At 37.4% G+C, this 27680-nt stretch overlaps 1 protein-coding gene across 3 annotated transcripts in view; it reads left to right on the forward strand.

The window, feature by feature from the left end:
• The window catches only part of YLPM1 (YLP motif containing 1), a 73135-nt gene that overhangs the window by 1176 nt on the left and 44279 nt on the right, over positions 1 to 27680 (forward strand). For all 3 annotated transcript variants that reach the window (XM_039232226.1, XM_039232224.1, XM_039232225.1), the window contains exons 2-4: positions 8712 to 8948; positions 9883 to 10062; positions 10871 to 11865. In XM_039232226.1, coding sequence (XP_039088157.1) covers positions 8712 to 8948; positions 9883 to 10062; positions 10871 to 11865 — 1412 coding nt within the window. The remainder of the gene's footprint in view (positions 1 to 8711; positions 8949 to 9882; positions 10063 to 10870; positions 11866 to 27680) is intronic.

The following is a 27680-nucleotide window of genomic DNA, read 5'->3' on the forward strand; positions in this document are numbered from 1 at the left end:
ATGTGGATTATTAAAAGAACAGTGCTTGAAGATGTTTCTCAACAGCACAGAGTAGTGAGGTGGCTTAAGAGTTACTTCTCAGATATATTCTTTGGTGTCCTTTGACAGGCCTCCTAGATTTTGTTGCTCTTGCAAAGTGCTTTGTTTCAAAATTGTGTTTTAAACCCAAATTTCCATTAGAGAGGCAGCATAAAAAAAGAAGTTTCCCAAGGGGCTGCTACCTGAAATGCATACAAACCTTATGACCAGTTAGCTTCTTTACGAAGTTATTTAGGGGGCCACAGCTATGTGAATTGCAAGGTGTTAGCAAATGAAGAATGAAAGTCTTATTCTTATCAGAAGCATCCTGATTGTGCTTATAGGTATATATGCAATACATAGGAAGTCTCTTCACCTTTGACCCTTTTGGGAGTCTCTTGGTTATTTAAGGAATTAACCCATACATCCTTTTCTCACATCACTTAAAGGTTTAAGAAATAGCCAGTTTGCTGCGTTGCATTGTTACTATTCACTCCAGAGTAACTGCCGTGAAATGTGGCCAAGGTGGAAAAAAGTTAGTGATACCTCTTCCTTTATGAGAGAGCTATTCCTCTAAACTTCTTTTAAGTGATGCTTCCTACAGAGCAAAGATAGCTAGAATAGCAGTAATAAAGGAGTTCTTCCCTTAAGCAAAAAGACAGAACTAAAGTAGAATAAATAACTTGTTATGATTTCTTGAAATAGACACTTTTAGCAATTACCAGTCCACCTTAGATTCCCTATTGAAAAAGAGAGTCTTTTAATCTACAAGCTCAGATTTACATACAAAAGGTTTCCAAAAGATAGGGATACAGCACTCTAATTTTGTGGTGGTTTGGCATTAGAAATTAAGAACATAAGCAAGTTGTTTTAAGTAAGCAAGATGTTGTGCTTGGTACATCATCAGGAGAAAACACTTGGAATACTGGAGTAGAATAGAATAAGGGATTCTGTTGGCTTATACCAAATTAGTACCATCCCACCAGGTTATCTCCCTCAGATTCCTCTATAATAGAACAAAATTTCTGTCCCCCATTCCCAACCCATTGTGAAATTACCAGTGCTTTTGTTGTCAAACACTCTCAGAGTTACTCCAAGTCAAACTACATCTATATCCTTCTGGCTACTAGACATTTTATGGCCTTTTTGTTTTTGGAGGGAAAGGAGGAGGAATCAGACCAGTCCTTAATACAAATACCATGAACACTGATGTTCTGGTTTTGCTTTTCTGCCTTTGTACCCTTGTCTGTATTGAACTTCTTTTAGTGCTTTCAGTATTCATTGCCTCCAATTTTTTGTTGAGATCCAGGAAAGAAAAAAAAAAAAAGTGGAAGATGAGGCTTGAGAAATGTGCGGGCCAGACCAAGAAGGGCCTTGTAACCTTGTTTAGGCTTTCTTACCTCTGTCTATAATTCATCCCAACTTCCTCAACCCTCTCTCCCTGCTTCCATAGTTGTATTGCTTTCAAGGTACATCTCAAATATCAGGTCTCTTTGAAGCCATCCCTGAGCTCACCCACTTGGTTTGGTTCTGCTTTTCAGATTATAAGTCCCTTGCAGACAGGGACTGTCTCACTCATCTTCTAATCTTCTGTAGCACCTAGGACAGTGCCTTGCAAATTATAGGCTCTCCACAGAGATTTGTTGAATTAGCTACAAAATTGTCATGTTCTAGACTTAGGATAGTTTGACTTATTAGATTATAAAGATTTTCGTCATGCCAGTGCCAGTCTCTGACAATGAACCTTTCAGCAAATGTATTATTCTTTGGTTCATACTTTACTTTTGGAATATGTCATTAGAAATTTTTATGGTGAAAGATTATAAAAATACACAAAAGTAGAGAAAATGACATGGTTCCCCCTAATTATCTGTCATTCAGATTCACCAGTTTTCAAGATTTTATCATGTTTATTTCATCTATATATATGTATTTTTTATTATTGCTGCTGAAATATTTTAAAGCAAATCTTAGATCTCATGTCATTTCGTCTCTACTTTCTTCGTCATTTTTTGGTCAAAAATGGACCTCTTCTTAGGTAAATACATTATAACACCTACTAAAAGTAGCAGCAGTTTCTTTGTATCATCTAATACCTGATCTATTTAGATTTCCCCTATTGTCTTATCATACTAATGGAATTAAAAATGATTCTTTGATATCATCCATGTTAAAACTCCCCAGTGGATTCAGTCATGTTTTATTGGTTTGTTCAAATCAGGATCCAACATAGACATTGTGAAGCAGGATAATTCTTTGTTGTGGAAGGCAGTCCTGTGCATTGTAGGATGTGTAAGCAGCACCTCCGGCCTGTAACTACTAGATGTTGGTAGCAGTTCCCAGTGGGAAACAGAAATGTTTCCAGACATTACCAAATATCCATTGGGGGTTAAAATCACCCTCCGTTGAGAACTCCTTTTCTAGATCACTCTCTCCTATTGTTTTTCTATCTCATGCCATTGAATTTGAGAACTCTATCTCAGTGGTCCTATAGAATGTCCTACATTCTGGATTTGTCTGTTTTCTCATAGTTTCCCAATTACTTGACGTGTTCCACTCTCTCTAACGTTTCTGTTAAACTCTGAAAACTTAGATTTAAGTTCACCTTTCTTTTGGCAAATGTATGTCATAACCAGAGTGGTGCTGTGTACTTCATTTGCACCCCCATCAGGAGACACACAATTGCCTGGTTGCCCCACTATTAGTGGTGCCAGGATTGATTGAGGGGAACAGTCTGGTCTCTTCATTGTAAAGCTTCCCATCAATTTTGCCTTTAATGTTTCATCTCGAGATTCATCCATTGATAGTCTTTGCCTGAGTAAATTATTTCTCCATTAAAAGATGATAACATGGTGATTTTTTTCCTGCCATTTCTTCATTTTCTATATGGAATTCTGTAAAGAAAAGCTTTCATTAATTAGGACTATTTAATTAGAAATAGGGTTGGTATAGGAAAGACAGGATAAATGCTTGATATGCTTCCATTTGATTTCTGGTTTTCAGAGTAAAACATTGGTGATTTAATGGAACATATCTTTTTTGAACAGCATTAACTTTTCTGTATGTTTAAAGGACTGGCTAGGTAAAGTGCATACTAGCCTTTGTTTCATAAGTTGTGACTTTGTTTATCCTTTTATTCTCAAAGCTTATTTAGGTAAAGCTGTTGACTTTGATTAGAATTTTTAGTCATTCATTTAATATTCAGGTATTTATTGAGTAGCAGCTATGTGCCAAGTAGCTTGCTTAGTTTAGTACCAGAGATGAAATGGTGAAGAAAATAGACATGACACCTGCCCTCACTGACTTGTTCCAATGGGAAGAACAAGACATTTAATAGGTAATTATGAGGAGTACCAGGTGCTTCTGGAATTGTAAACTATGCAGTGTCCCTAGACTGTTCCATGAGGAATGGGAAGAGGTGAGATTTTTTTTTTTTTTTTTTTTTTGCTTTTTTTGTTTTAAGCTCACCATTGTATTTACAGTGTCCTGCTCAGGGTCTAGCACATAGTAGGTGAAGAACAAAAAAAAAATTTTTTTTTAATGATTGGATATAGCTGAAAGCAGTAACCTAATTGAAGAAGCTTCCTTTTGTAAGTGATATTTAAGTGAAACCTGAAGAATGAGTAGGAATCAACCAGATAGCATTGAGAGTGAGGCTTACTGAAAGCTCAGGGTGAGAATTGTAGACACAAACCAAATCAGGTAGGCCTGTGAGGACTTTTGGGCAGTAAGATGACACTGAAGGATTTTATGCTGTCGAACGTGACAGAGTGGCATTTTTGAAAACTCATTGTGCTTACAGTGTGGAGAGTGGAATTGACAAGATCAAGGGTGATTTAGAGAGAACACTTAGAATAATCCAGGCAAGAGATAATAGTGGCTTGGACTTGGAGGATGATAGTGGAGATGGAGAGAAGTGGAAAGACTGGAGAAATATTTGTGCACTAGAATCTAATTGGAGATAGAGTAGTAGTGGAGAGGGAGGTGGCAAGGATGATTCCTGAGTTTCTGGAATAGACTGCTAGGTAGATGGTGGTCCCATTTACTAATAAAACAGGAAAACCTAGAAGAGGGGGAAGAATAGGTCTGGGGGAGGAGCATGAGTTTAGTTTTAGACCTACTAAGTTTGAGGTCCTTGAGGCACATGATTCCAAATGGAGATGTCCAATTGGAAGTTAGGTACAGGTTTGGAGTCTAGAATCGAGACCTTGGAGACATGATAGACTAGTGGGTCATCAGCCTAAAAATGGTATTTGGGGCACAAAAGTAATGAGGTCTCCTGAGGAGTGTGTGTGTAGAGTAAAAATAGAGTTTAAAGGATACTGAGCCTAGCCCTCCAGAATCTCAGTAACTAGGGGAACCAACAGAAGAAAGACTAAGTGGGTAGATGGAAAGTCAGGACAGTGCAGTCCCACAGAAGTGCAGAGAAGACTGTTTCTAGGAAGAGAGTGGTCAGCTGTGTCACTACCACTGAGAGGTCAAGCAAGATAAAGACCATGAGTTATCTTTTGCATTTACTGACATGTAGATTATTGTTGACCTTGGCAGGAGCAGTTTCATAGTGACTGAAGCCATATTGCATTGATTTGAGGAGTGATGGAAGGTGAGGAAATGGGGATGGTGAGTATAGACAACTCTTTCAAGAAGTTTGACTGAAGGAGAGAGAGAGAGAATGAGGGCAGGAGCTGGAGGAAGAGGTGAAGTAAAGGAGCGCTATTTTTTAATTTTTAATTTTTTTAGATGGGACTAAGATTCCTAGAGTAGAATGTGCACCTCAAGAATACTGAAAATAAACATTTTAAATAAATCTAAAAGATGGAAAACCAATTATTTTACCACATTTCTCCCCCACCCCTTGCTTTAGGATGTAAGACATAGGACATTAGTGTTACAGGCATTTATAATAACCTGGATAGGAAAGACAGCCTTCTAAAATTAATCTCTAAGACCTCTCTCTCTCTCTCTCTCTCTTTCTCTCTTCCTCTCTCCTTCTCCCTCTCTGTATCTCTCCTTCCCCTCCCTACCTCACACACCCTCTTGCTTTATATTTCCCTGCTTGGAAAATCATTTAGTACCTAGTTTGTTACTGTACCAGCAGGTGGTCAGTAAGTGCTGAATAAATTAGCATCTTTTTTTGATAATGATATTTGTGACAAATAGTTCTACATCCTTACTTTTTAACTGTCTTCGTTCAATATCTTCTTGAATGTGACATTTGCAATGATTTCCCTCTACCTATGAACTAATATCCCATGTGAGATGGAGTTGCCTGATACAATGGAACAATCAGAAGAACTGGCTACTAGTTTGGCTTTGGCTTCAGTAGGCAGTCCAGGCAGGTTTCATTCCTTTCTATAATAGAGCTAAACCACCCTTCTCTTGGGGTCACTAAGGACATGTCTGAATGATGCTCATATGTAGAGCTTTAAAAGTGTGCCAAAGCCTAATCAGTCTAAGATTGAATTAGATCTGGTTTCTGCTTATTGGGTTCATATGAAATAGAAATTGACCTACAATGCATACTGTCAGTACATCAACAAGTACTCAAGCTCCAACAAGTTTTCTTTTCTTTTTTTTTTTTTTTAAGTTTACTTATTTATTTTGAGAGAGAGCATGAGCAGGGTAGGGACAGAGAGAGAGAGAGAGAGAATATCCCAAGCAGGCTCCACACTGACAACATAGAGCCCAGCATGGGCTCGATCTTACAAACTGTGAGATCATAACCAGAGCCAAAATGAAGAGTCAGATGCTTAAGCAACTGAACCACCAAGGTGCCCCTGCAATAAGATTCTTAACCCTAGACTAGGTCTAGGAGCATTGGCAATAAGATGGGTATAAATTAAGAATCAAGATCTTGTACAGTCTGTAGCCATTGGCTTCTAGTTTATGAAAGGCGGTTTGCATCTTTGTATCTTTTAGAGATGCTTTCAAAGCTACTGAAAACTAAAGAAAACTTTTAACTTCTACTTGAAAGAGACAGTTTATTAATTTTTTTAAGCTGAAAGATAAGCCTGTTACTGTTTTCATAAACTATTGGAAGAAAGTTGAAAATGTTTTAATGGTACATTATTGTCACCTGTCGTGGTCAATGTGCTGTTTTTTTTTTTTTGTTTAATGGGAAAAGTAATTATATCCCTGGAGCTGATGATTATGTGCATGGTAATTAAAAACAGAGAAGCCCAATCATGACCCAGTCTTGAAGATGTAGTTAGTGAGATGGTTTGAAGCAAGTTTCAGGTAGTAGAAACGAGTGGCATAGAAGGGAAGTCTTCAGTTGATCAGTAACCATTTATTGACGTTCTCCTGTGCTCCAGAAGTATGGTTAAGCACCAGATAGGATAAGAAAAACATGAGACAGCTCTCTCCCAAGAAAATTATATTTTATGAGTGAAAAAACAGATAATAGAACATTATGTTTAGTGAGAAAAGAGTATATATTGTACATATTTTATGCATCTTGTTTGCGTGTGGGAAATTGGAGAGGATGTACAATAAAATATTAACAGTACAGGAAATCCTGGTTATCCAAAGATGATGAATTCCCATGAATTTAAGGAAAATGAATCCATTTAACACAGGAACCAAAAGTTTGTTGTAAAACGTAAAAAAACTGACTTGGAACACAATCTTAAAAATCAAAGCTCAAAATCTAAGAAATATCTGAGTCTTTTTTTTTTTTAATGTTTATCTTGAGGGAGAGGGAGAGAGAGAGTGTGACCAGGAGAAGGGTAGAGAAAGAGGGAGAGAAAGTCCCAAGCAGGCTCCAGTCCCAGTGCGGAGCCCATTGCGGGGCTCAATCTCACGAACTGAAATCGAGTCAGACACCCAAATGACTGAGCCACCCAGGCACCCTAGGAATAGCTGAGTCTTAGATTGAACAAAGTCTAGTGTTGCTTTGGTTTCTATACTATAATTTTTGTGACAAAATCATATTGCAGTATTATGTATCATCTTTTATTTTGGTTTTGGATATATTGAAAGAAACATAGGGATTTATCAATTTTCTCAGGAGCTGTCTTCAACCTTTAATATTCATATCCTTCTCTTTTGCAGTTGTTATTCTAAAAAATGTTTTGGTTGTAGTTGGCAGGACTTATGCTAGATCTCAGCTCTCAGTAATAAATTCCAAAGTTCTCCAACATCACTTTCATAAAATCCTGCATCTTTATAATTGTAGTAGAAATACATGCTGTTGTTAATTCTGGAAGTATAAAGGGTAGTACCTTAGTGAATATTTTAGTGTTATGACAACTTTTTTCCTTATGCAACCTTGTGACCATAGGGAGTTATATAATGAATACTGGGAAAATGAAGATCCTGTAGTTATGTCTGCGTGGTGAGATTTTTTTTTATTGGTTTTAATTTATCAGTTATTGTTTATTTGTACAGTTGATTCTCCTTATTTGTGTTCCATAAAGTTGCCAGGAACATTGAGTTAGTGAATACTAAACCACTGCTCCCAGGAGAAATACAGGATTAGGTTCTTATGAGCTTTTGGTCTCATTTTCACCAACCAGTTAATACATAACCTTGTTTTATATGTGTTCCTGTTTAATGACACCTTATTTACTATATATTGTTGATTAACATTGAACTCAGAGCCAACAGCACTGTAACACAAGCGTGAATAAAGTTAGTATCTACAATAGATTTCCTGTGTGAAACACATCAGTCACAGCTTTCTTGCACTTAGGAACACTAGACAGCACACTACACTATGTGTGGCGCTATTTTAAACAGCAAAATCACCAACAAAAAGCACAGAAATCTGAAAAATGTGGTCCTAAATAGACCATGAAAAGGACACTTATTTACAGAATGAGAGCCAAACAAAAAGGCAGAGCATGGCCTTGTTCTGTCACAGCAGGAAATGTGCAGGGCAGGCAACTCAGAGTTTTCACTACTCTACCACGCATGTCCACAAATGGCAGCCAAAGTGTCCTGACTATTGATTTTGGAGTTAGAAATAAATTTTAGTAGTGGGCAAATTTGCAAATATGGAAGCCATGAATAATGAGGATCAGTTGTATTTTCTAATTATTTCTGCATTAAACTTGCTTTTGTTGTAACTTTTCAAAAATGGAAGCATAAAACAAGCTTCCAGAAAATTAAATTACAATTAAAGTATAATTTGGAAGACAAAACTGAGACTTTAAAATAAATAGTATTCAAAAACACAGTATATTTTCATTTATGTGTATATAACTGGGATATAACAGGTGTTTAAAAGACAGAAGAGCACTGGAGGAGAGAGAAGGCAGAGAAGAGGCCGAACTACTTGGTTATATTCATTAATTACAAGACTCCTTGGATAAATCCACACCAAGTAATAGCAGGTTAAAAACAAGCAGGTTAAAAAAAAAAACAAAAACAAGCAGGTTAAATCCTGGCAGGTTAAAAACAAGATAAATGAAAGCATTTATCAAAAGACTGCTCTCGCTTCCAAAAGCATATGTGTTGAGAGAGTAGAGAAGTATTATATATTGTTAAATTAATATATATGCTTAACTTAAATGTATAAATAGAGGAGGAATGGAAAGACCTTGTTTACTTTTTTGCCTTTCTCAGTCCAGCTTTGCCTTTTCTTACATATAGATATGTGAACACAGATACAAATACAGGTCTCTGTCAACACCGAGTTGCAGATATATAGGATTGTTAATTACAGTTCTTATAAATGGCTTCTGTTGTAGGAACAGCAGCAGTATTGGTATCGACAGCACCTGCTTAGTTTGCAGCAGAGGACAAAAGTACATTTGCCAGGACACAAGAAAGGTCCTGTCGTAGCAAAGGATGCACCCGAGCCGGTAAAAGAAGAAGTTACAGTACCTGCCACCAGTCAAGCACCAGAACCTCCTTCATCTGAGGAGCCCCCATTACCACCTCCTAATGAGGAGGTACCACCTCCTCTCCCACCTGAGGAACCCCAGGTAATCACAGAATTAATTACTCAGTGTTTAATAAATGATTCGGCTTTTTTTTTCTGATTCATTTATAGATACCTTTGTCAAAATGGATATATGTTTTTATGTGTTTTTTTCAAGTACGTGTAAAATTCTGTTATGAAACAATCAGATGAATGCCTGATCAAGTTTAGAAAAGACATTTTTTTCATAGTTTAAGTGAGAAAAGAATGAGACACTCTTCTGAATTGAGAGTCTCTGAGCACTAAAGCGATACCAGGGTGTTTTCATATTGGCAGCACAGGGCAGTATTTAAGAGCTTCAGCTTTTGTTGTCACACTGTCCAAGCTGTAGTTCAGGGACTGCCACTTGCTGGGGGTGACTCTGCACAAGTTAGTTAATTGCTCTGTGCTATCATTTGCTCATCTGCAAAATGGGTAGTAGCTATCTTATAGAGCTGTTGAAGCATGAAATGTAATAATCCTTATCACTTAACCTATTACTGACACATGGAGAATTCTCACTTTGATCCAAAGGTATTTTTTTTCTCCCAGAGCCTATGTGGAAACTTTATTGAGCCATAATGATTACATTGTCATCTATTGGTGAAAAGTGGTGAACGTGAAAAAGATTTCTCGGAGTGCAAAGAACATAGCTGTCAATTTTGACTTTTTTGGGGAAATGATTGCCCTACTTAGGGACAGTGGGATGGATTGTTATTCCACTGAAGACTGTGGAATTTATAAACTCCTTTGTATTTGTCCATAGTCTAAAGAGATAATCCATAGTCTAAATAGAGCCAGGTCTTTTATCGAAATATAAAACAGCTTTTCTCAGTCAGCCAGAGTTGTAGGGATTCTGGACTATATAACATAATACTTTATAAAATATTCAGGTTTCTTGTTAGTTTGGTTTCTGATTTATTACTTACATAAGAATATATTTTCTCTTTTAACTGTAGTCTGAAGACCCGGAAGAAGATGCTCGGTTGAAGCAGTTGCAGGCTGCAGCAGCGCACTGGCAGCAGCACCAACAGCATCGAGTTGGCTTCCAGTACCAGGGGATAATGCAGAAGCACACTCAGTTACAGCAGATCCTGCAGCAGTACCAGCAGGTTATACAGCAGCCCCCACATATGCAGGCAAGTGCTTCCTCCACTGACGCACGGGAAGTTGCCCCAAGTCATTTAAAGGAGTTGTTATTCCTGAGAGAGATTTAAGTGTGAAGAAGGAAGGATATTAAGTTGACAATTAGATGTTTCCGAGGAGGGTCAAAATAGTTCTCTCCCATCACCAGGGTGGGAAGTATGGTTTTATGAAAATGCTCTTGGGATGGGGCAGGGATAGTGGAGTCTTCTGGTCCTGTCAACCCAGGAAGATGTTAGAGCACTGTTGCTAAGGATTTTAAGAGCCCCTGATTCTTACCATATAGGATCAGGTTGCCTACAAATCACTACAGTGACCCACAAGCCAAAATCCATCAAAAAGATCAAAGCAACCACCACAAAAACCTAAGGAAACACACCATAAAATATACTTGTTTTACTCATATCTTGAAGATTCAAACTTGTGTCTGTATGTCTATAATGATAGATCGTTTCTCAAGTTCTTAAAATGATCCATGGTAATATTAAAATATTAAAATATTTTAAACTTGAAATAAACTTAATATTAAAATATTAAAAACTTGAAAAGCAATTGTTGCTAAGATAAGTATTTGCTTTGGTGTTTAGTTGGTTTCTCCAGCTCTGTGATAACTTACAGAAATGAGTCACAGGAGAAAGAATGATCATCATTGAAGAGCTGTAACAAGCTTACCCTTAGTGTCCCAAAGTCTTCAGGGTTTTAATTTCCTAAGACTTCAAATGCCCTGGATTTATTAATATTTTAACTTATGGTTAATTCTCCTCTATGAATGTCTTGAAATAATTGTTACCCCTTTATTCGTAGACCATGTCTGTAGACGTGCAGCTGCGGCATTATGAGATGCAGCAGCAACAGTTTCAACATCTCTACCAAGAGTGGGAGCGGGAGTTTCAGCTGTGGGAGGAGCAGCTCCATTCTTATCCTCATAAAGATCAGCTTCAGGAGTATGAGAAGCAGTGGAAAACATGGCAGGGACATATGAAAGCGACTCAGACCTATCTCCAGGAGAAAGTCAATTCATTTCAGAACATGAAGAACCAGTATATGGGGAACATGTCAATGCCACCTCCTTTTGTTCCATATTCTCAGATGCCTCCACCTCTACCAACAATGCCCCCTCCGGTATTGCCTCCATCATTGCCACCACCAGTGATGCCCCCTGCCCTGCCTGCTTCAGTGCCACCGCCTGGCATGCCCCCACCTGTGATGCCACCTTCTTTGCCAACCTCTGTGCCCCCACCTGTGATGCCTCCATCTCTCTCTTCTGCAGGACCCCCACCAGTTCTTCCCCCACCTTCCCTCTCTTCTGCAGGGCCACCACCGGTTCTTCCCCCACCATCTCTCTCCTCAACAGCACCTCCACCTGTCCTGCCCCTCCCACCGTTGTCTTTAGCCACACCTCCTCCAGGATTACCTCCCCCTGGGGTTCCACAAGGGATACCTCCTCAGTTAGCAGCAGCCCCAGTTCCACCCGCCTCCAGTTCTCAGAGTTCACAGGTTCCAGAGAAACCTAGACCAGCACTGCTTCCCACTCCTGTGTCTTTTGGTTCAGCCCCACCCTCAGCTTACCATCCTCCACTACAATCAGCTATTAGCCCATCAGAACAAGTGAATTCTAAAGTCCCTCTGAGCAAGTCTACTCTGCCATATAGTTCGTTCTCATCTGAGCAAGGACTTGGGGAGTCTTCAGCTGCTCCATCTCAGCCAATCACAGCAGTCAAGGACATGCCAGTGAGGTCAGGTGGACTGCTTCCAGATCCTCCTAGAAGCAGTTACTTGGAAGGCCCAAGAGGCCCAAGGTAGGTCTGCCTTTGTTTGGATGATTGGTTGGTTTGGTTTGGCTTTTTTGTTGATTTAGGCTGAGTGGGCCTTGATGGTATAAAAGACTTTATTTATGTGATTTCTATATTCTCTTTGTACTTTTATATGTATTCCTGGCTTATAATTAATAACGTTAGTATCGTTTACTTACTAAATGCGACATAATAAAATCTAGAAATAGTAATGTGCCCCACTTCTTTGTCACTGCCTTTATTCTATATGTAAAGATTATAGTTCAGGATGAACGTCATGTTTTAGAATAATGCTTATCAATTTTTTATTGACGTTTTAGCTTTAAAAGTAATATTTATTAAATTTATTTTTTTAGTTGACAGATATCTGAATTGGTAACTTCTCTTTGTTAGATACTATGCTAGCTGTTGGAGATAAAGATGAACAAGCCAATATTCTAGTGAAATAAAGCAACAAAATTCAGTATAAGGGTAAATAGGACTTTTATCCACTTGCTCAGCAAATATTTATTCCTGCTCTGTGCTTATAGCAGTAAATAGAACAGAGCAGACAAATCCCCGCCCCCAAGGAGCTTATTTCCTGTATATTTCACTCAATTTGGGAGATGTTTTGCTGTCGTCTGAACCACATTTTTATTTAGAAAAGCACAAGGAAAAATTTACCAGTAGTTTCTAAGTTTTTTCTTTGCTTTCTGAAAAGTGTTAAACTCATTTTTCCAAGTTTGTAGAAGTATATTTTTCTCCCCAAGTTGACATAAATGTTAATTTTCCGATAGAAAAACATTTCAATCATATTTTTTTCCAACCGGAAATTGTAATAGAAATACATATTCCTTATACTAAATTTAGATAGTACAGAAAAATATTTTTAAAAAGTAAAAGTCACCTAATTTCATCATTTAGAAATAATAATTTTAAGAAATATATGTCAGAAAAATGGGATCGTACTGAGTATATTTTCTTGTAAACTTGCTCTTTGCACTTAGTACATTGATTAATTTTCCACCTCAGTGTCTATGTATCTCTATTATCATTTTTAATTTCAACCTTTGGAAACAAAATATATCATTCATTCCCCAAATGTATAACTCTGAAAATAACATGGCCCAAAACTCCATCCAAAGTCAAAACTAATTAAGTGCAAGGCAACTCTACCGCGTAAGGTATTGACATTTTTCTAGAAAGTTTATTTCTTTCATTAAACCTAAGTGTGTTGCTGTAACTTCTACTTGTTGATTTTAGATCTGCCTCTTTGGTACAACACATAATTAATACGAATTCCTCTGAGTACCAGAGGCTTTACATACGTTATCTCATGGAATCTTCTCAGCTACCTGTGAAGTAGGCAGGTTCATACCCTACATTTACCCCTTATAGACTGGGGCTGAGCAGTTTGAGTAATTTGCTCAACATCATGTAACTGGGAAAGTAGAGCCTGAGTCCACAGCCAGTGGGAACAGGGTCCAGAGGGTCCCCAAAGCGAAAGCACTATTAGTTAAGCACTGTGTTTAATGTCATGATTCAGTGATATTCATACTGTCAGTGATTACAAGTGCATTTTGTGGTCTTGATTTATTTGGAAAGTGTAAACTTTTATTTGGATTCTTACTTATCTCTAGGATTAAGCATTGCTTTTTAGATCTGGTGACTTATTTGCTATCAGAAAAGTGCATTCTTAACACCTTGTGAAGCAGATTTCCTGCTCCCTTTTTTTCTATCATTAATATTTTCCATCTTTTGCCTACCAAATCTTGTTGTAAATTTAGCACCTGTGTTAAGTTTTTTCTTGCCTTAAGGTACCTGAATAATTTCAGTGCCAGGAGGATCTTAGCAACTATCTAGTGTGGTATCTCCTCTGTAGCAACTCATATTTGTACTGCATCTTAGTTTGTCATCCTGGGTCTTGCACCTATTATTATTACTTGTTATTACTTAATTTATTCTTCTCCATGATATATGAAGTAAACATAGAAGGGAAGCTGAGATTTGGAGAGGTTGTAAATGAATTCCCCCAGATGACATACCTAGAAAATGGTTGAGCTAGAATTAGAATCCAAGGCCTTCTGATCCACATTTAAGTTCATTTTACTTCCTATGACAAGTGGTTGATGGCCTCTGCTTAAACATTGGCACTGTGATAAGGAGTACCACCATATAAGGTGTTGACAGTTTTTTGGAAAGTTTGTTTATATTGAACCTGAATGTGTCGCTATCACTTCTGCCTGTTGATTCTAGATCTGCCTTTGTGGTGCCACACATAATGAATTATCCTGTCCCCTTCTACAGTGTGTCCCTAGAGTTATTTAAACACCCTGCTCTTGTCTCCCCCATCCTGCCTTACCTGCTCTTCCCTGCCATCACATATCAGATTCTTCTTTTCTTTTCACACTAACATTGGCTCTAGCCTCCTCCAGCTATGTTGTTCACTGTCTTGCGAAGGGCCTTTGGTCAGTCTCCTTGAGAACAAACACTTCAGATGCAGGGAGCCAGAGAACCTATGACCAATTTTGCTATAAAGAATGTAAATGTATAACTAAATAAATTGCTTTTTTTGGTCCTCACTCTCACAGTGTTGATTTATGTTGAGCTTAACATCAATTTGGCTTCCCTGGTCTTTTTCACATTAGCCATTATTAAATGAAGTCTCTCTCATCCTGAACTTGTGCAGTTTTTGTTTTTTGTTTTTCTCTTTTTCTAAGACTTTATTTTTACATATCATCTAGTTGGGTTTGGGCCAACATCTAGCCTGCTGAAATCTTAGTAAGTGTTGATTATATTGCTTTTAGATGGAAGATATTCCTCTCCAGTTTTTTCGCCTGCAACTTTGATAAGGATGGCTTTTGTTTCGTTTTGTTTTTGAATTGGATTCTGTTCACATTATCTACCCTGTTTTTAACACCTTTCCCAGTCTAGCTTATGTCATTTCCATTTCTATTACCCTTCTACTTTCATTCACCCAGCTCATATCAAGTATAGTTTGTGACTATTTCCCAGGCATAGTTCTTTTTTCTCCTGTGTAACTAAGTTAAAAAAAAAAAATCAGTGGAAGCTGATAAGTGAGTAAAAGAGACTGAGGTAGGAATAATCCACACTATTAAGGAAACTTGTGAATTTTTGTTAGTAGTTGAATCCCAAGTTTGCCATAACCACATAACTGATATGGTAAGCCACTCTGTTTTGTTTTGTTTTGTTTTTTTAAACAAAGCTGGGTAGAGAAACAAGAATGGAGAACACAGACAACTTATTTACCAATAACACACTATTAAAATAACACACTATTAAGGGGTGCCTGGTGGCTCAGTCAGTTAAGTGTCTAGCTCTCTGTTTCTGCTCGGGTCATGATGTCACGGTTTCATGGATTCGAGTCCTGCATCAGCTCTTTGCTGGCAGTGCAGACCCTGCTTGGGATTCTCTCTCTCTCTCCCTCTCTCTCTCTCTCTGCTGCCCTTCCCCTGTTCATGTTGTCTCTATCTCTCTCATAAATAAATAAACTTAAGAAAAATTTTAAATAACACACTATTAAGATAAAGTTTTTGCAAAATCCAGATCTAGGCTGCTCTTTAAAAAACTGTGAAGGTTTCTAAAGGGCAAGTGATAGAACTGCATCACGTGTAAATAGCATACTATATCATTGAGCATCCGGGGCAGCTATTTTGAAATTGTGTGTATGTGTGTGTATCATTGGACTCATCAAGTCTTCTAGAAGACTGCCCCGCTCCAAGAATCTGTTAGGTCAGTGGATGTTGGTTTCCTAGAACCTTTTATTTTTCGATCACAAAACTTATTTATTGAAGAGTAACATATAGAGATGTGCACAGTACTGGGTGTGCAGTTAGTGAATTTTGACAAAGGAAACACACTCATGTTATCAGTACTGAGATCAAGAAATAAAAATTCCTGGTGTCTGAAAAGTCCTCCTCATTCCCCTTCCCATTTTCCCTTGCCCAAAGATAACCACTATACTGACTTTGTCTGCCAGAGATTAGTTTTCCCTGTTTTTGAAGTTTATGTAAATGGAATCATACTGTATATACTCTGTGGAGTCTAGCCTCTTTCACTCAACATTATGTTGCTGTGAGGTTTATCCATGTTTGTTTAGCTGTGGTTTGTTCATTCCCATTGCTCTACAGTATTTTATTTTATGAATTTACCACAGTCTATCTGTTCTAATAGTGATGGTCATTTAAGCTTTTTGGTTATTATGAGGAATGCTGCTTTGTGTCTTTTGGTGTTGTATGTGTCCCTTTAGGGGAGTGTGTGTGTGTGTGTGTGTGTGTGTGTGTATTTAATTTTGTTGAGAAATATACCAAGGATTGGAATTACTTGATCATGGGGTATGTGTGTTCCTACTTTGATAGATGTTGTCAAACAGTTTTCCAGAGTGATGGAGTCCATTTACAGTCTCACTGGCAATTTTTTGTGTTCCGATTTTTTGTGTTTTTTTCATCCTCATCAACACTTGGTAATATTAAATTTTTAAATTATAGCAATCTTGATGGATGTCTAGTGGCATTGTAGTATGGCTTTAATTTGTATTTCCCTGATAACAAATGAGGTTAAGTTCTCTTTCCATTTGATTATTGTTAAGTTGGATTTCCTCTTTTATGAACTGCTGATTGACATCTTTCCCCAGTTTTTCTATCGGGTTGTGATTTTTTCTTATTGATTTGTAGGAGTTCCTTATGTACACTAGATCTCATCCTGTGCCTAGATTGTCTTGAGTGTTTCTCACTCTGCAGCCCTCTTTCTTTCATAACTTCAGTATTTCATATCTTCAGCATGCCAAAAAAATGTGTTCCGTAGATCTAGCAGGCCCTTTTTACTTTGGAAATTTTAAAGTAATCTTACAAATAATTTACAGAAGTAACAATGAAGAGATAGTGAAAAACTGCTTGTTCAAAATCTTAATAAAAATTTTAAAAGAGCAAAACCCTGCATCAAGTAAATTTTGGCACACAAACATAAACATAAAAGATGAAATAATTCTGTCATATATTCTTCTGGCAAAGCAGAATGGTCCAGGTTCTTGGCACAAAACATTACGTGATGACATCCTTCCAGTGTAATAATTAAGTGGATGACAGTGTTACATTTCCTTTCTGTCCTTAGAAATATATTGTTCACTCATCAAATCTTGAATTTGAGAATATTCATCTAGGACACTGTCATCTGAAGACTTACAGTTGGAGATTTTACTTACATGATCAATTTCACATTTTTATTAGAGCCTAGAGTACCTCTGTCTCTGTTTATTTTTTGACTTTGACACAGCTTTCTCTCTCACTTTTCTTTGCCATAGTCAGGAAATGAAAAATTTTAAATTCTCAGTTGTACTCAGTGAAGCCTAAAAGTAGACTGTAATATTTTGGACAGTACAAAGTGGGGTGAGGTGACAGCTTATTTCACTTTTGCTTCATCTTTAGGCGAGTCCATCATTCCTTCATTGTCTTCGTATTTTAATCTTTAGCATAGATGGGGATAATTGATAAGCAATGACAAGTAATGAATTCGAGGGTAAGGAAATTTCAGAATGCTTTAGGATTCAGAGAAAAAGTCACTTAGGATCCTGTAATGTGTCTTAGATTTATGAAAGGTTCTAGTGGACCCATATAGTAATTGCAAGATAATGTAAGTTTCTTTCTGTTTTTTAAGGAGTAAATTTTCTTTGTTCTTAGGAAAATGTATGAGAAAAAGATGAAATTTCAGTCCTTACAATAAACTTGTTTATTTTTTTGTTCTTTAAAAGTTTTTATTTGGGGCGCCTGGGTGGCTTAGTCGGTTAAGCGTCCGACTTTCGCTTAGGTCATGATCTCGCGGTTCGTGGGTTCGAGCCCCGCATCGGGCTCTGTGCTGACTGCCAGCTCAGAGCCTGGAGCCTGTTTCAGTCTGTGACTCCCTCTCTCTCTGACCCTCCCCTGCTCACGCTGTTTCTCTCTCTCTCTCCTAGAAATAAATAAAAATATATATTTAAAAAAAAAAGTTTTTATTTAAATTCTGGTTAGTTAACATACAGTATATTAGTTTCAGGTGTACAATATAGTGGTTCAACCCTGCCATACACCACCCAGTGCTTATCACACTAAGTGGACACCTTAATCCCCATCACCTATTTCACCCATTCCCACACGCCTTCCCTCTGATAACCATTAGCTTGTTCTCTGTATTTAAGAGTCTGTTTTCGTGGTTTGTCTTTTTTTTGTTTCCCTTTGCTCATTTGTTTTGTTTGTTACATTCCACATATGAATGAAATCTATGGTATTTGCCTTTCTCTGGCTAATTTATTTTGCTTAGCATAATACTCTGTAGCTCCATCCACATCATTGCAAATGGCAAGATTTCGTTCTTTTTATGGCTGAGTAATATTCCTTTGTGTGTGTGTGTGTGTGCGCGCGTGTGTGTATACACATACATATATACATGTACATACACACACACACATACTACAACTTATCCATTCATCTGTTGATGGACCTTTGGACATTTGGGCTCTCTCCATAATTTGGCAATTGTTGATAATGCTGCTATAAACATTGGGATGCATGTACCCCTTTGAATTAGTGTTAGTATTTTTGTATTCTTTGGGTAAATACCTAGTAGTGCAATTGCTGGATCACAGAGTAGTTTGTTCCATTTTTAACTTTTTGAGGACCCTCCATATTGTTTTCCACAGTGGCTGCACCAGTTTGCATTCCCACTGACAGACAGTGCAAGAGGGTTCCCCTTTCTTTGCATCTTTGCCAGCACCTGTTGTTTCTTGTGTTGTTGATTTTAGCCACTCTGACAGGCATAATAGAACTTTAAAAAAAAAAAAAAAAAACAATAGTCTAGGGGCACCTGGGTGGCCCTGTTGGTTGAGCATCTGACTCTTGATTTTGGGTCAGGTCATGATCTCATGATTCGTGGGTTTGAGCCCAGGACTAGGCTCTGCACAAACAGTACAGTCTTTTACTCTCTCTGCCTCCCCCTCCCCCATCCCCCCCATCTCCCTACCCCGGTAGTTTGTGCATGCACACGTGCACTCTTTCAAAACAAACAAAACCTTTAAAAAAAAAAAAAAAGTTATAAAACTAGGATCCAGTGAACCCAGAGGGAACCTCAAAGATTAATTGTGTCTTTTTTTTTTTTGAGAGAGTGTGTGCACGTATGGGTGCACATGAGAGGTAGATGGGGGAGCAGAGGGAGAAAAGAGAATCGTAAGCAGTCTCCATGCCCAGTCCCCAGCAAGGAGCCCAATGCAATGCAGCACTCTTTCTCATGACCCTGAGATCATGATTTCAGTGAAAATCAAGAGTCAGATGCTAACAGCTTAACCAACTGAGGCATCCAGGTGCCCCTGATATCTTTTTCTTTTTTTTAATGTTTAATTTTGAGAGAGACAGAGACCGAGTATGAGCAGGGGAGGGGCAGGGGCAAAGAGAGAGGGAGACACAGAAACTGAAGCTGACTCCAGGCTCTGAGCTGTCAGCACAGAGCCTGTCATAGGGCTCAAACACACAAACCATGATTTCATGACCTGAGCTGAAGTCGGACACTTAACCAACTAAGCCACCCAGGCACCCCTGGTGTCTTTTGATTGATAGAAATTCTTGATTTTAATTTAGTAGTCCAGTTTACCGATCTTTTCTTTTATGGTTAGTACATTTTTGTGTCCTGTTTAAGAAATCTTTGTTTACCCCAAGGCTATAATTACATTATCCTATTTTATCTTATATCTTGTTTTAACTTTTATTTTTAAATCAACAATCCATATAGAATTGATTTATTTGTTAATGTATAGTATGAGGTAGGGGTCATGGTTTATTATTTTTCATATGGCTATCTAGTTGACCTCAGCACCATTTATTGAATAAATCATCTTTTCCTTACTACTTTGTAGTGTCTTCATCATGAGTCAAATGACTATATGTATGGATTTGTTTCTATACTCTGTCTATCCTTGCACCAGTGTCATATTGTTTTAATTACTGTAGCTTTAGGGGCACCTGAGTGGCTCAGTCAGTTAAGTGTTCGACTCTTGATTTTGGCTTATGGTTCGTCAGATCGAGCCCTCAATCAGGCTCTGGGCTGACAGCATGGAGTCTGCTTGAGATTCTCTCTCTCCCTCTCTCTCTCTGCCCCTCCCCCGCTTGTGCTCCCTCTCTGTCTCAATAAGTACCTTAAAAAGATTTTTTAAATAAATTACTGTAGCTTTATAATAAATCTTAATATCTCTTAGTGTAAGATCTCAAGTTCTGTGTTTCTAGATCAGAGGTTGGCAAACTTTTTCTGTGAATGGCCAGATGGTAAGTATTTTTAGGCCTTGTAGGCCATATTTGGTCTCTATCAGTTATTTTTCTTCCTTTTATTTTTCACATTTAAAAATGTTAAAAATTACTCATACCTGGATTTGGCTTTGGGGCCATGGTTTGCTGACCTCTAATGTAGATTTTCTTGACTATTCTTGGTCCTCTCTGTTTCTCATGTAATGCTTAGAATCAGCTTGTCAGCTTTCAGAAACCCGCTGGAATTTTGATGAGTGTTGCATAGAACCTGTTGATCATTTTGTGTAAGAATTGACATCTTTGTAATATCTAGGCTCCTGATTGGTCATGTGTACTTTTTGATTGGTTTTTGGGTTGGAATTATGGACCTCTTCCATTCTGTAGCTGTCTTATTTGGATTAGCAAGGGTCTGTAAACACTATTAGCACTCTATGCTTCCATTTGTCATGGTTGTTCCTATTTATAGTGATTACTTTTTGGGGGGAAAGTTTTGATTTTAGGATCTTAGTTACAGATACTAGAAAATAATTAGAAAAATCATCTCAAATGAAAACTAAAAGGGCAGGAATTTGATTCCAGAATTTAATATTTTGTAATTCTCATGGTCAGCTGATTTGAGTATGTTTATGTAAATATTGTGATAATAAGACATTTGTATTTCTGTGCATACCTCTTAAGTTTTTATACCCATTTGGAGTCTATTTTTTATGTTAAATCTTGAAATTTTTATACAGACCTCTAATGTTTTCATACTTAGCTTTAGGGTTTTTGTTTTCTAAAGGTTTATGAAATACCATACCTAACTGTATAAAAATTTTCTAAATATTTAAGCACCAAATATTTGTTTGTTTTACTTTTCTTCTAACCAATGGGCAAATACATGTGTTTTTATGTGATTGTATTTAGTGAATATATGCTATGTTTGTACTTTATTTCTAATGTTTTTATATGTTAAAAAGGTCATAGCATTTCATTGTATTGATGTAAACATGCCTAATTTTTGTGCATATTTTTAAATTGAGTATCTCTTAATATATTTATTCGAAAGGCTTAAAAATTCTTTTATAAATACAAAACGTTTTGATAGTCTAACATTTTGTTACATCCTTGAACTTTGAAAATTTGGAAGTGCAGTATTGATAAATAATTGCCTTTTATATGTAGTGTTGAAAGTATATTTCAATTGGTTTTTTTCTAACTCCCAAAATAAAAATAAAATGATGACCCTTGGCTGTTGATCAGCAACTTAATCTGAAAGCAAAGCATCCTATCCTGTCATGGAAATTGCGTATTATATGTGCAGGCCTGAGGCTTGCAATAATGAGTTCATTACCTTTTACAGCCATGTTCTCTTCTTCGTCATCTGCGCATCTTTTAGTGCCTCTTGCTTGCTTTATCCTTTCCTCTGGCCTTTTTTTATACGTGCTCTTCTCTTTGTTCAGAATTACTTTCCTGTCAGTTTTTGCTTTACTAATTCCTAGTGCAGGGAACACTTCAGTAATTATGTATTGAAATCCTTGGGTGAGTCAGACAAAGGGGATACCTCTGAACAAAGCCAACATGTTCCACTTTATCAAATTTTGTTCTGAGTTTTAGGTAAATCAAATTGTTGATTTACTTATCTCAGTCTTCCCGTGGACTATGAACTCCTTGAATTAAGTATCCGTTTATTTCCAGCACAAACATAGTACCTGACAGTTAGATATTCAGTAACTGTCGCTCATGCCAGAATGTCTCAGTTATGGATGAAATTCTCGAGGCATTCACAATTTGGGTAGGAAGTCAGTTCATTTATATTCAGAACTCGATTATAATACTAGGTAGCGAGTTAACAAGGGTTCTTACAGACTCTTGTACCTTGTGGAGGATAGTCTCCTCTTACCACCTCCATGAACTGATCATTGCTGAACTGAATCCAAAGCAGATGGTTTTACACAACTTGAATGATCTAAGGTGTTTTTCCAGGCACTTTGAATTAATAAATGTCACTTCAAGAAATGGAACCAAACCCTTACAAGCCCTGAAACAGTATCATATATAGGTAAACAAGTAAATAAGTGGTCTCCCTCTTTAGTATTGTGGTGTGTCCTCGGCCAAGTCTCTATAGTCAGCTCCTGTCCCTGTGCCCAACAGTAGCTGTGCCAATGCTTCACTACTCCGTGGAGACCATCTGCACTAGTACTGCTTTCTCCGTCTCCACAAAGATTTTTCTTTCGTTTTGTATCTTTAATTTAGCTTCCTGCCTCGCGGAGAAAATCAAGGCTTTTAGGCCCAGTGAAACTCACTTCAGGCCCTTATGTTTACCTTACCTTATTATCCTCATCTTGCTTCTTCTAGTCTTTCTGAAGAAGTTCTTCTTTCTCCTGGTTGGGGCTAGTCTTTCTGTGCCATTTAAATTCATTTTACATTTTTATCAAAGTGGTGCATACATCCAGTTTTTAAAAATCAAGAAAAACATGCCCCAAGCTACCCTAAATGTATTTTCTAATGACCTCTTTTAATCCTTTAGCTGTTTTTTTTGGTTGTTACCTTCCTGTCACTGAAAAATATGCTGCTACTTTCTTGAACTTTTCACACTTTAGACTTAGATATTTACTTCCAGTTCTAATAAAGATTTGGTTGTTCCACTTACTCTAACCCCATTTGTCTAATATGTCACTGTTGTTAGATAAGTAAGCAGTGTCCACTATAGAGGTAAGCAGTGTGTTATATTTATATTTCTTTTAGTGTAATGGCTCTTCTAGAATTTCCAGTTGTCTGCTTGAAAAATCTTTAAAATAATTCTCCAACCCCAGTCCCAAAACCACCTTTGCTTTTTCTTTTGAGGCAATCTCTCTCCCCAGATTTATGCATCTTCTTGTTTCTCACCTGGCTGGGTTGGCTGGTTGGTTGGTTTCAAGATCTGCCATATGGCTGTTAGTCCAGCATTTCCCTTGACTGTCCTCCTGGAACGGAGTCACTGTTTCCTGCATGTCATGGCTTCCTGTGTGGGGTTTAGTGCCTCGTTTTCCCAGAGGGCATGCTCAAGTAACTTACTAAGAAATTGTGGGTTGGAGGCAAATTTTCTGAGCCGCATGTGTGTGAAATGTTTTTTTTTCTAACCTCACACTTGACTAAAGTTTGGATATAGAATCTGAAGTCAAGCATTTAAAAAATTTTAATTTATTTAAACTGAAAACAAAATTAGTTCGCCCATTTTTACCATGCCCACCCCTGCCTCTGGCAACTACCAGTCTGTTCTGTGTGTCTGTGAGTTTGGCTTTTATCTATCCATTTATTTAATTTTAGATTCCACATATAAGAGAAATCATACAGTGTTTGACTTATTTCACTCAGGGGAGAGGGCAAGATGGCGGAGAAGTAAGTAGCTCCGTACTTGCACCCGCGCCCATACATGACTTATTTCACTCAGCATAATGCCCTCAAGGTTTATTCATATTATCATAAGTGGCAAGATTTCATTCTTTTTTATGGCTGAATAATATTTGTGTGTGTATATGTGTGTGTTACACGTACATACATACGTATACACATACCACAGTTTTTTTAAATCCATTCTTCCATTGATGGGACACTTAGGTTGTTTCCATATTTTGGCTATCATTAATCATGCTGCAGTGAACATGGGGTGCATATATCTCTTCAAGTTAGTTGTTTTGTTTTCTTCAGATAAATATCCAGAAGTGTAATTTATGGATCATCTGATAGTTGTACTTTTAATTGTTTGAAGCGCCTTCATACTGTTTTCCATGTGGCTGCACCTATTTACATTCCCACCAACAATGTACAAGGGTTCTTTTTTCCATATCCTTGCCAACACTTGTTATTTCTAATCTTTTTGAAAATAGCCATTCTCACAGGTATGGGGTGATAGCTCACTGTGGTTTGGATTTGCATTTCCCTGATGATAAATGATGATGAACATCTTTTCACGTGTCTCTTGACCATCTGTACATCGTCTTTGGGAAAATGTCTATTCAGGTCCTCTGCCCATTTTAAAATCAGTATTTTTAAATCACAGTTATTTGTATTTTTGCTAGAGTTACATGAGTTCTTTATATATTTTAATCATTAGCTCCTTATCAGTTACAAGATTTGCAAATATTTTCTCCCATTCAGTGGGTTGCCTTTTTGTTTCGTTGATGGTCTTCTTTGCTCTGCAAAAGCCTTGTAATTGGATGTCGTCCACCTGTTTATTTTTTGCTTTTATTGTCTTTGTTTTTGATATCAGATTCAAAAAATCGTTGCTAAGACCTATGTCAAGGAGTTTACACGTATTTTTTTCCCCTAGGAATTTCATAGTTTTAGACCTTACTTTCAAGTCTTTAATCCATTTTGAGTTAATTTGTGTGTACAGTGTGAGACAGCATTCTTTTCTATGTGATTGCTTAATTTTCCCAGGATCATTTATTGAAAAAAACTGTCCTTTCTCCATTTTATATTCTTGGCTCCTCTGCCATAAATTAATTGACAGTATATGCGTGGGTTTATTTTGGGGCTCTCTGTTCTGTTCCATTGATCCATGTATCTCTGTCTATATGCCAGAACCATACTGTTTAATACCATTTATGTACTATATACTAAAGTTGAACAGTATGCATGCTATACTGTTCTGATTCTTTTCCTTTTTAGATGACTTCTCCTTATTGCCAGAAACTTTTTTCCCCTGGTATTCTAAAATTTCATAGTGGTTTTTTGCTTTTGTTGTTGTTTGTTTAGTTTTAATAATTATACTGATTACTTAGTGAGCTAGGTCTTTTCTGTCTGGAGATCAGAGTCTCTTTAACTCTTAAATCTTTGTGTTATTTCATTAATTTTTTTTCTTGTTTTCTGTTTTTCTTTTACTGGAACTCCTCATTAGCAGGGTTTTGGACTTGTAGGATTGATTATATTTGTCTCTTTTTCATTTGATTGTACTTTTTGAGATACTTCTAATCTTTTTATTGCATTTTATTTGAAGAATTTGAAATTTTTTCTGCAGTTTTCTTGGTTCTGATCCTTTTTTATATATAGTAAATTGTTCTTGATTTATATTTACAGTATCTTTGAGAATCTCTCTGAGGATATTATTTGAGGGTCTTTTAAAAATTATCTTCTGTTTTTTTGTATTATCTCTGTTTTCTCTAGATTTATGACCATTTAACCTTTGGTCTCTTCCTTCCATTTTGGAGATGTTCCTCAAATATCTAGTGATCCTTGGTTGTCCATTTATATTTAAGAGTGGGGGACCCTGACAAGCTAATTAGAAGCTCTGTGTGCATATGGGGGCTCATCGACTGTTGTTGCTTCCAGTCAGCAAATTCAGGCTTTGCTTACGTGGTAGAGCAGAGAACTGCCAATGTTAGAGGACCCTCAGATTCAAGAATTTAGGGACATTCATCCTAGAGAAAGCCTAGTTGATGGTTCTGAATATAGATTTTAATTTATACATTTTTAGCCCCAAGTCTTACTCCTGTCCTTCCTTAGCACCTCTGGTTATCTGAGAATTCTGACTCTCTGGGTTTCTTTCTGTGGGCAGACAGCCCCATTTTGATTATGTCTTCTTCTACTACCAGTATTCTAAACTGCAGCTTCTTCTTGCATATGTTACCACTCATGTTTGCTCTTTGTCTTCCAGAATTTAAAAACCATCTGCTGGTGGTCCCCTTTCTGTTTATAGTGTGTTTATGTATATTGACTCCTTGTGATGACTCTGTGTGGTGTCAACTTGGCTAGGCTGTAGTACCTTTCATAGAGTTCCCTTATATGTTTCTGATTAGGGTAGATCACAGGAGATTTTCTTCATCTGACATGAAGTATTTGTCCCTGGACAAATAAAAAAAAACAATGATTCTTACCTGTTCCCCAGAAAAGGATATATAGTCCCCTTCTGTCTTTGGGAAAATCTTCATTCTTCTCCTAGCTGGTTCACATTCTGTCTTTGTTACTCTGTAATTTAAATTCCGAGATATAGGGGCGCCTGGGTGGCTCAGTCCGTTAAGCATCCACCTTCAGCTCAAGTCATAATCTCATGGTTCATGAGTTCGAGCCCCTCATCAGGCTCTGTACTAGAACCTGCTTCAGACTCTGTGTCTCCACCTCCCCCCGCCCCTCTCTCTCTCCCAAAAATAAACATTAAAAAATTAAATTCTGAGATATAAATTATTATTAATACATCTTATGATAGAGGATAAGGAAGAACAGTCAACCAAAGACATTTAACTAATACATATGTATGTATTTAAACATATCCTGAAACTGGTCATAAGACCATAGTTGGTATTTATAACTATCTTCTTCCACTGCACATTTCATAGTCCCTTTTTTCTCAGCATGCATTTCAGTTGGTCTTTTTTTTTTTTTTTTTTTTTTTTTTTGCCTAGTGGAGTGACCCAAACCTTCATGCTTGAAAGGTCTGGGCTATTAACAGTCCTGTTTGAATTGAGTTATTGTAGTTTTCAGTTGACTTTAATCACAGGACATGGAAGTGCTAAGAGATGTTCTAGAGGATCTCCATTCCAGACATTTTGCTCCTTACTCTCATTGTGTAGTAGTGACCCAATTTCCCCTTGCAGCTCGGGACCAGTCACCCCCAGCCAATAGAGTTACTTCTTTCTTAGCCTGTTTATTCAGACTCCCAAGTGGCCAGGTGGCAGTCTCAAGTTCAGTTTAATGAAGTTATTGTTATGTTCCCTGATGGAAGCATTCTTCTTTTGAAACTAAGACTTCTAGACAAACAAAAAGCCTAAAGAGAACAGGGATAGGAAATAAATATTTTCCTGAAACTGAATTTAGTATTCTTCATTGATTCCCAAACCAATGAAAGAAAAACTCTTCCGTTTCTCATTAAAAACATGAAAGGCATCATCATCCATTTAGTCGCCTAAGCCGGGAAACTTGGAATCATCCTAAATTTTTCTCTTTCTGTTATCATTTTAATTTCACTTGTTAGGAAGTCCTATCCATTTTACCTTCCTTCACATCTCTCACTTTTATCTTCTCTACATCCTCATATCAGTCACTGCCTTAGAACAGGCTTCACTTTAACTTACCCAAATTGTAGAAACAATATACAATAAACTTTTCCTACCTGTCTGCTACTTTTCTGCTAGAGGAGTCTTTTAAAAAACAGGTCATCTATAGTGGCTCTAAGTCTCATTAGGTAATTCTCAACTTCTTACCCAGCTGAATTAATTCACTGGTAGTAACAGAGATCCAAAGTCATATGCTTTAATAAGTTAAAGGCTTATTCTCTTTTAGCACTTATGTGATGGCTCTACAGTGTCAAGAATCCATGTTCCTTCTGGTTTGTTACTTCTCATCCCCTAGTATGTTGCCCTTATCTACATGGTCCAAGATGCTTCACCACCATGACAGAGCCAGCATGAAAAGGAGATGGTGAAGAGGAGGATGTGCCCTTCCCTTTATGGGTATAACCCAGAAGGATGTGTCAGTCATTTTCACTCTCAGCCCAGTGGCCAAAACATGGCAATAAGTTCTAGCTACAAGAGAGTTTGGGAAAGAAAGGCTTTGATCTTGCTAGCTTTGTGTCCAGCTAAGAATGAAGAAACTCTGGTACTT

Source organism: Hyaena hyaena, unplaced genomic scaffold (assembly GCF_003009895.1).
Source record: "Hyaena hyaena isolate Hyena2069 unplaced genomic scaffold, ASM300989v1 scaffold_65, whole genome shotgun sequence".
Classification (NCBI taxonomy): Eukaryota; Metazoa; Chordata; class Mammalia; order Carnivora; family Hyaenidae; genus Hyaena; species Hyaena hyaena.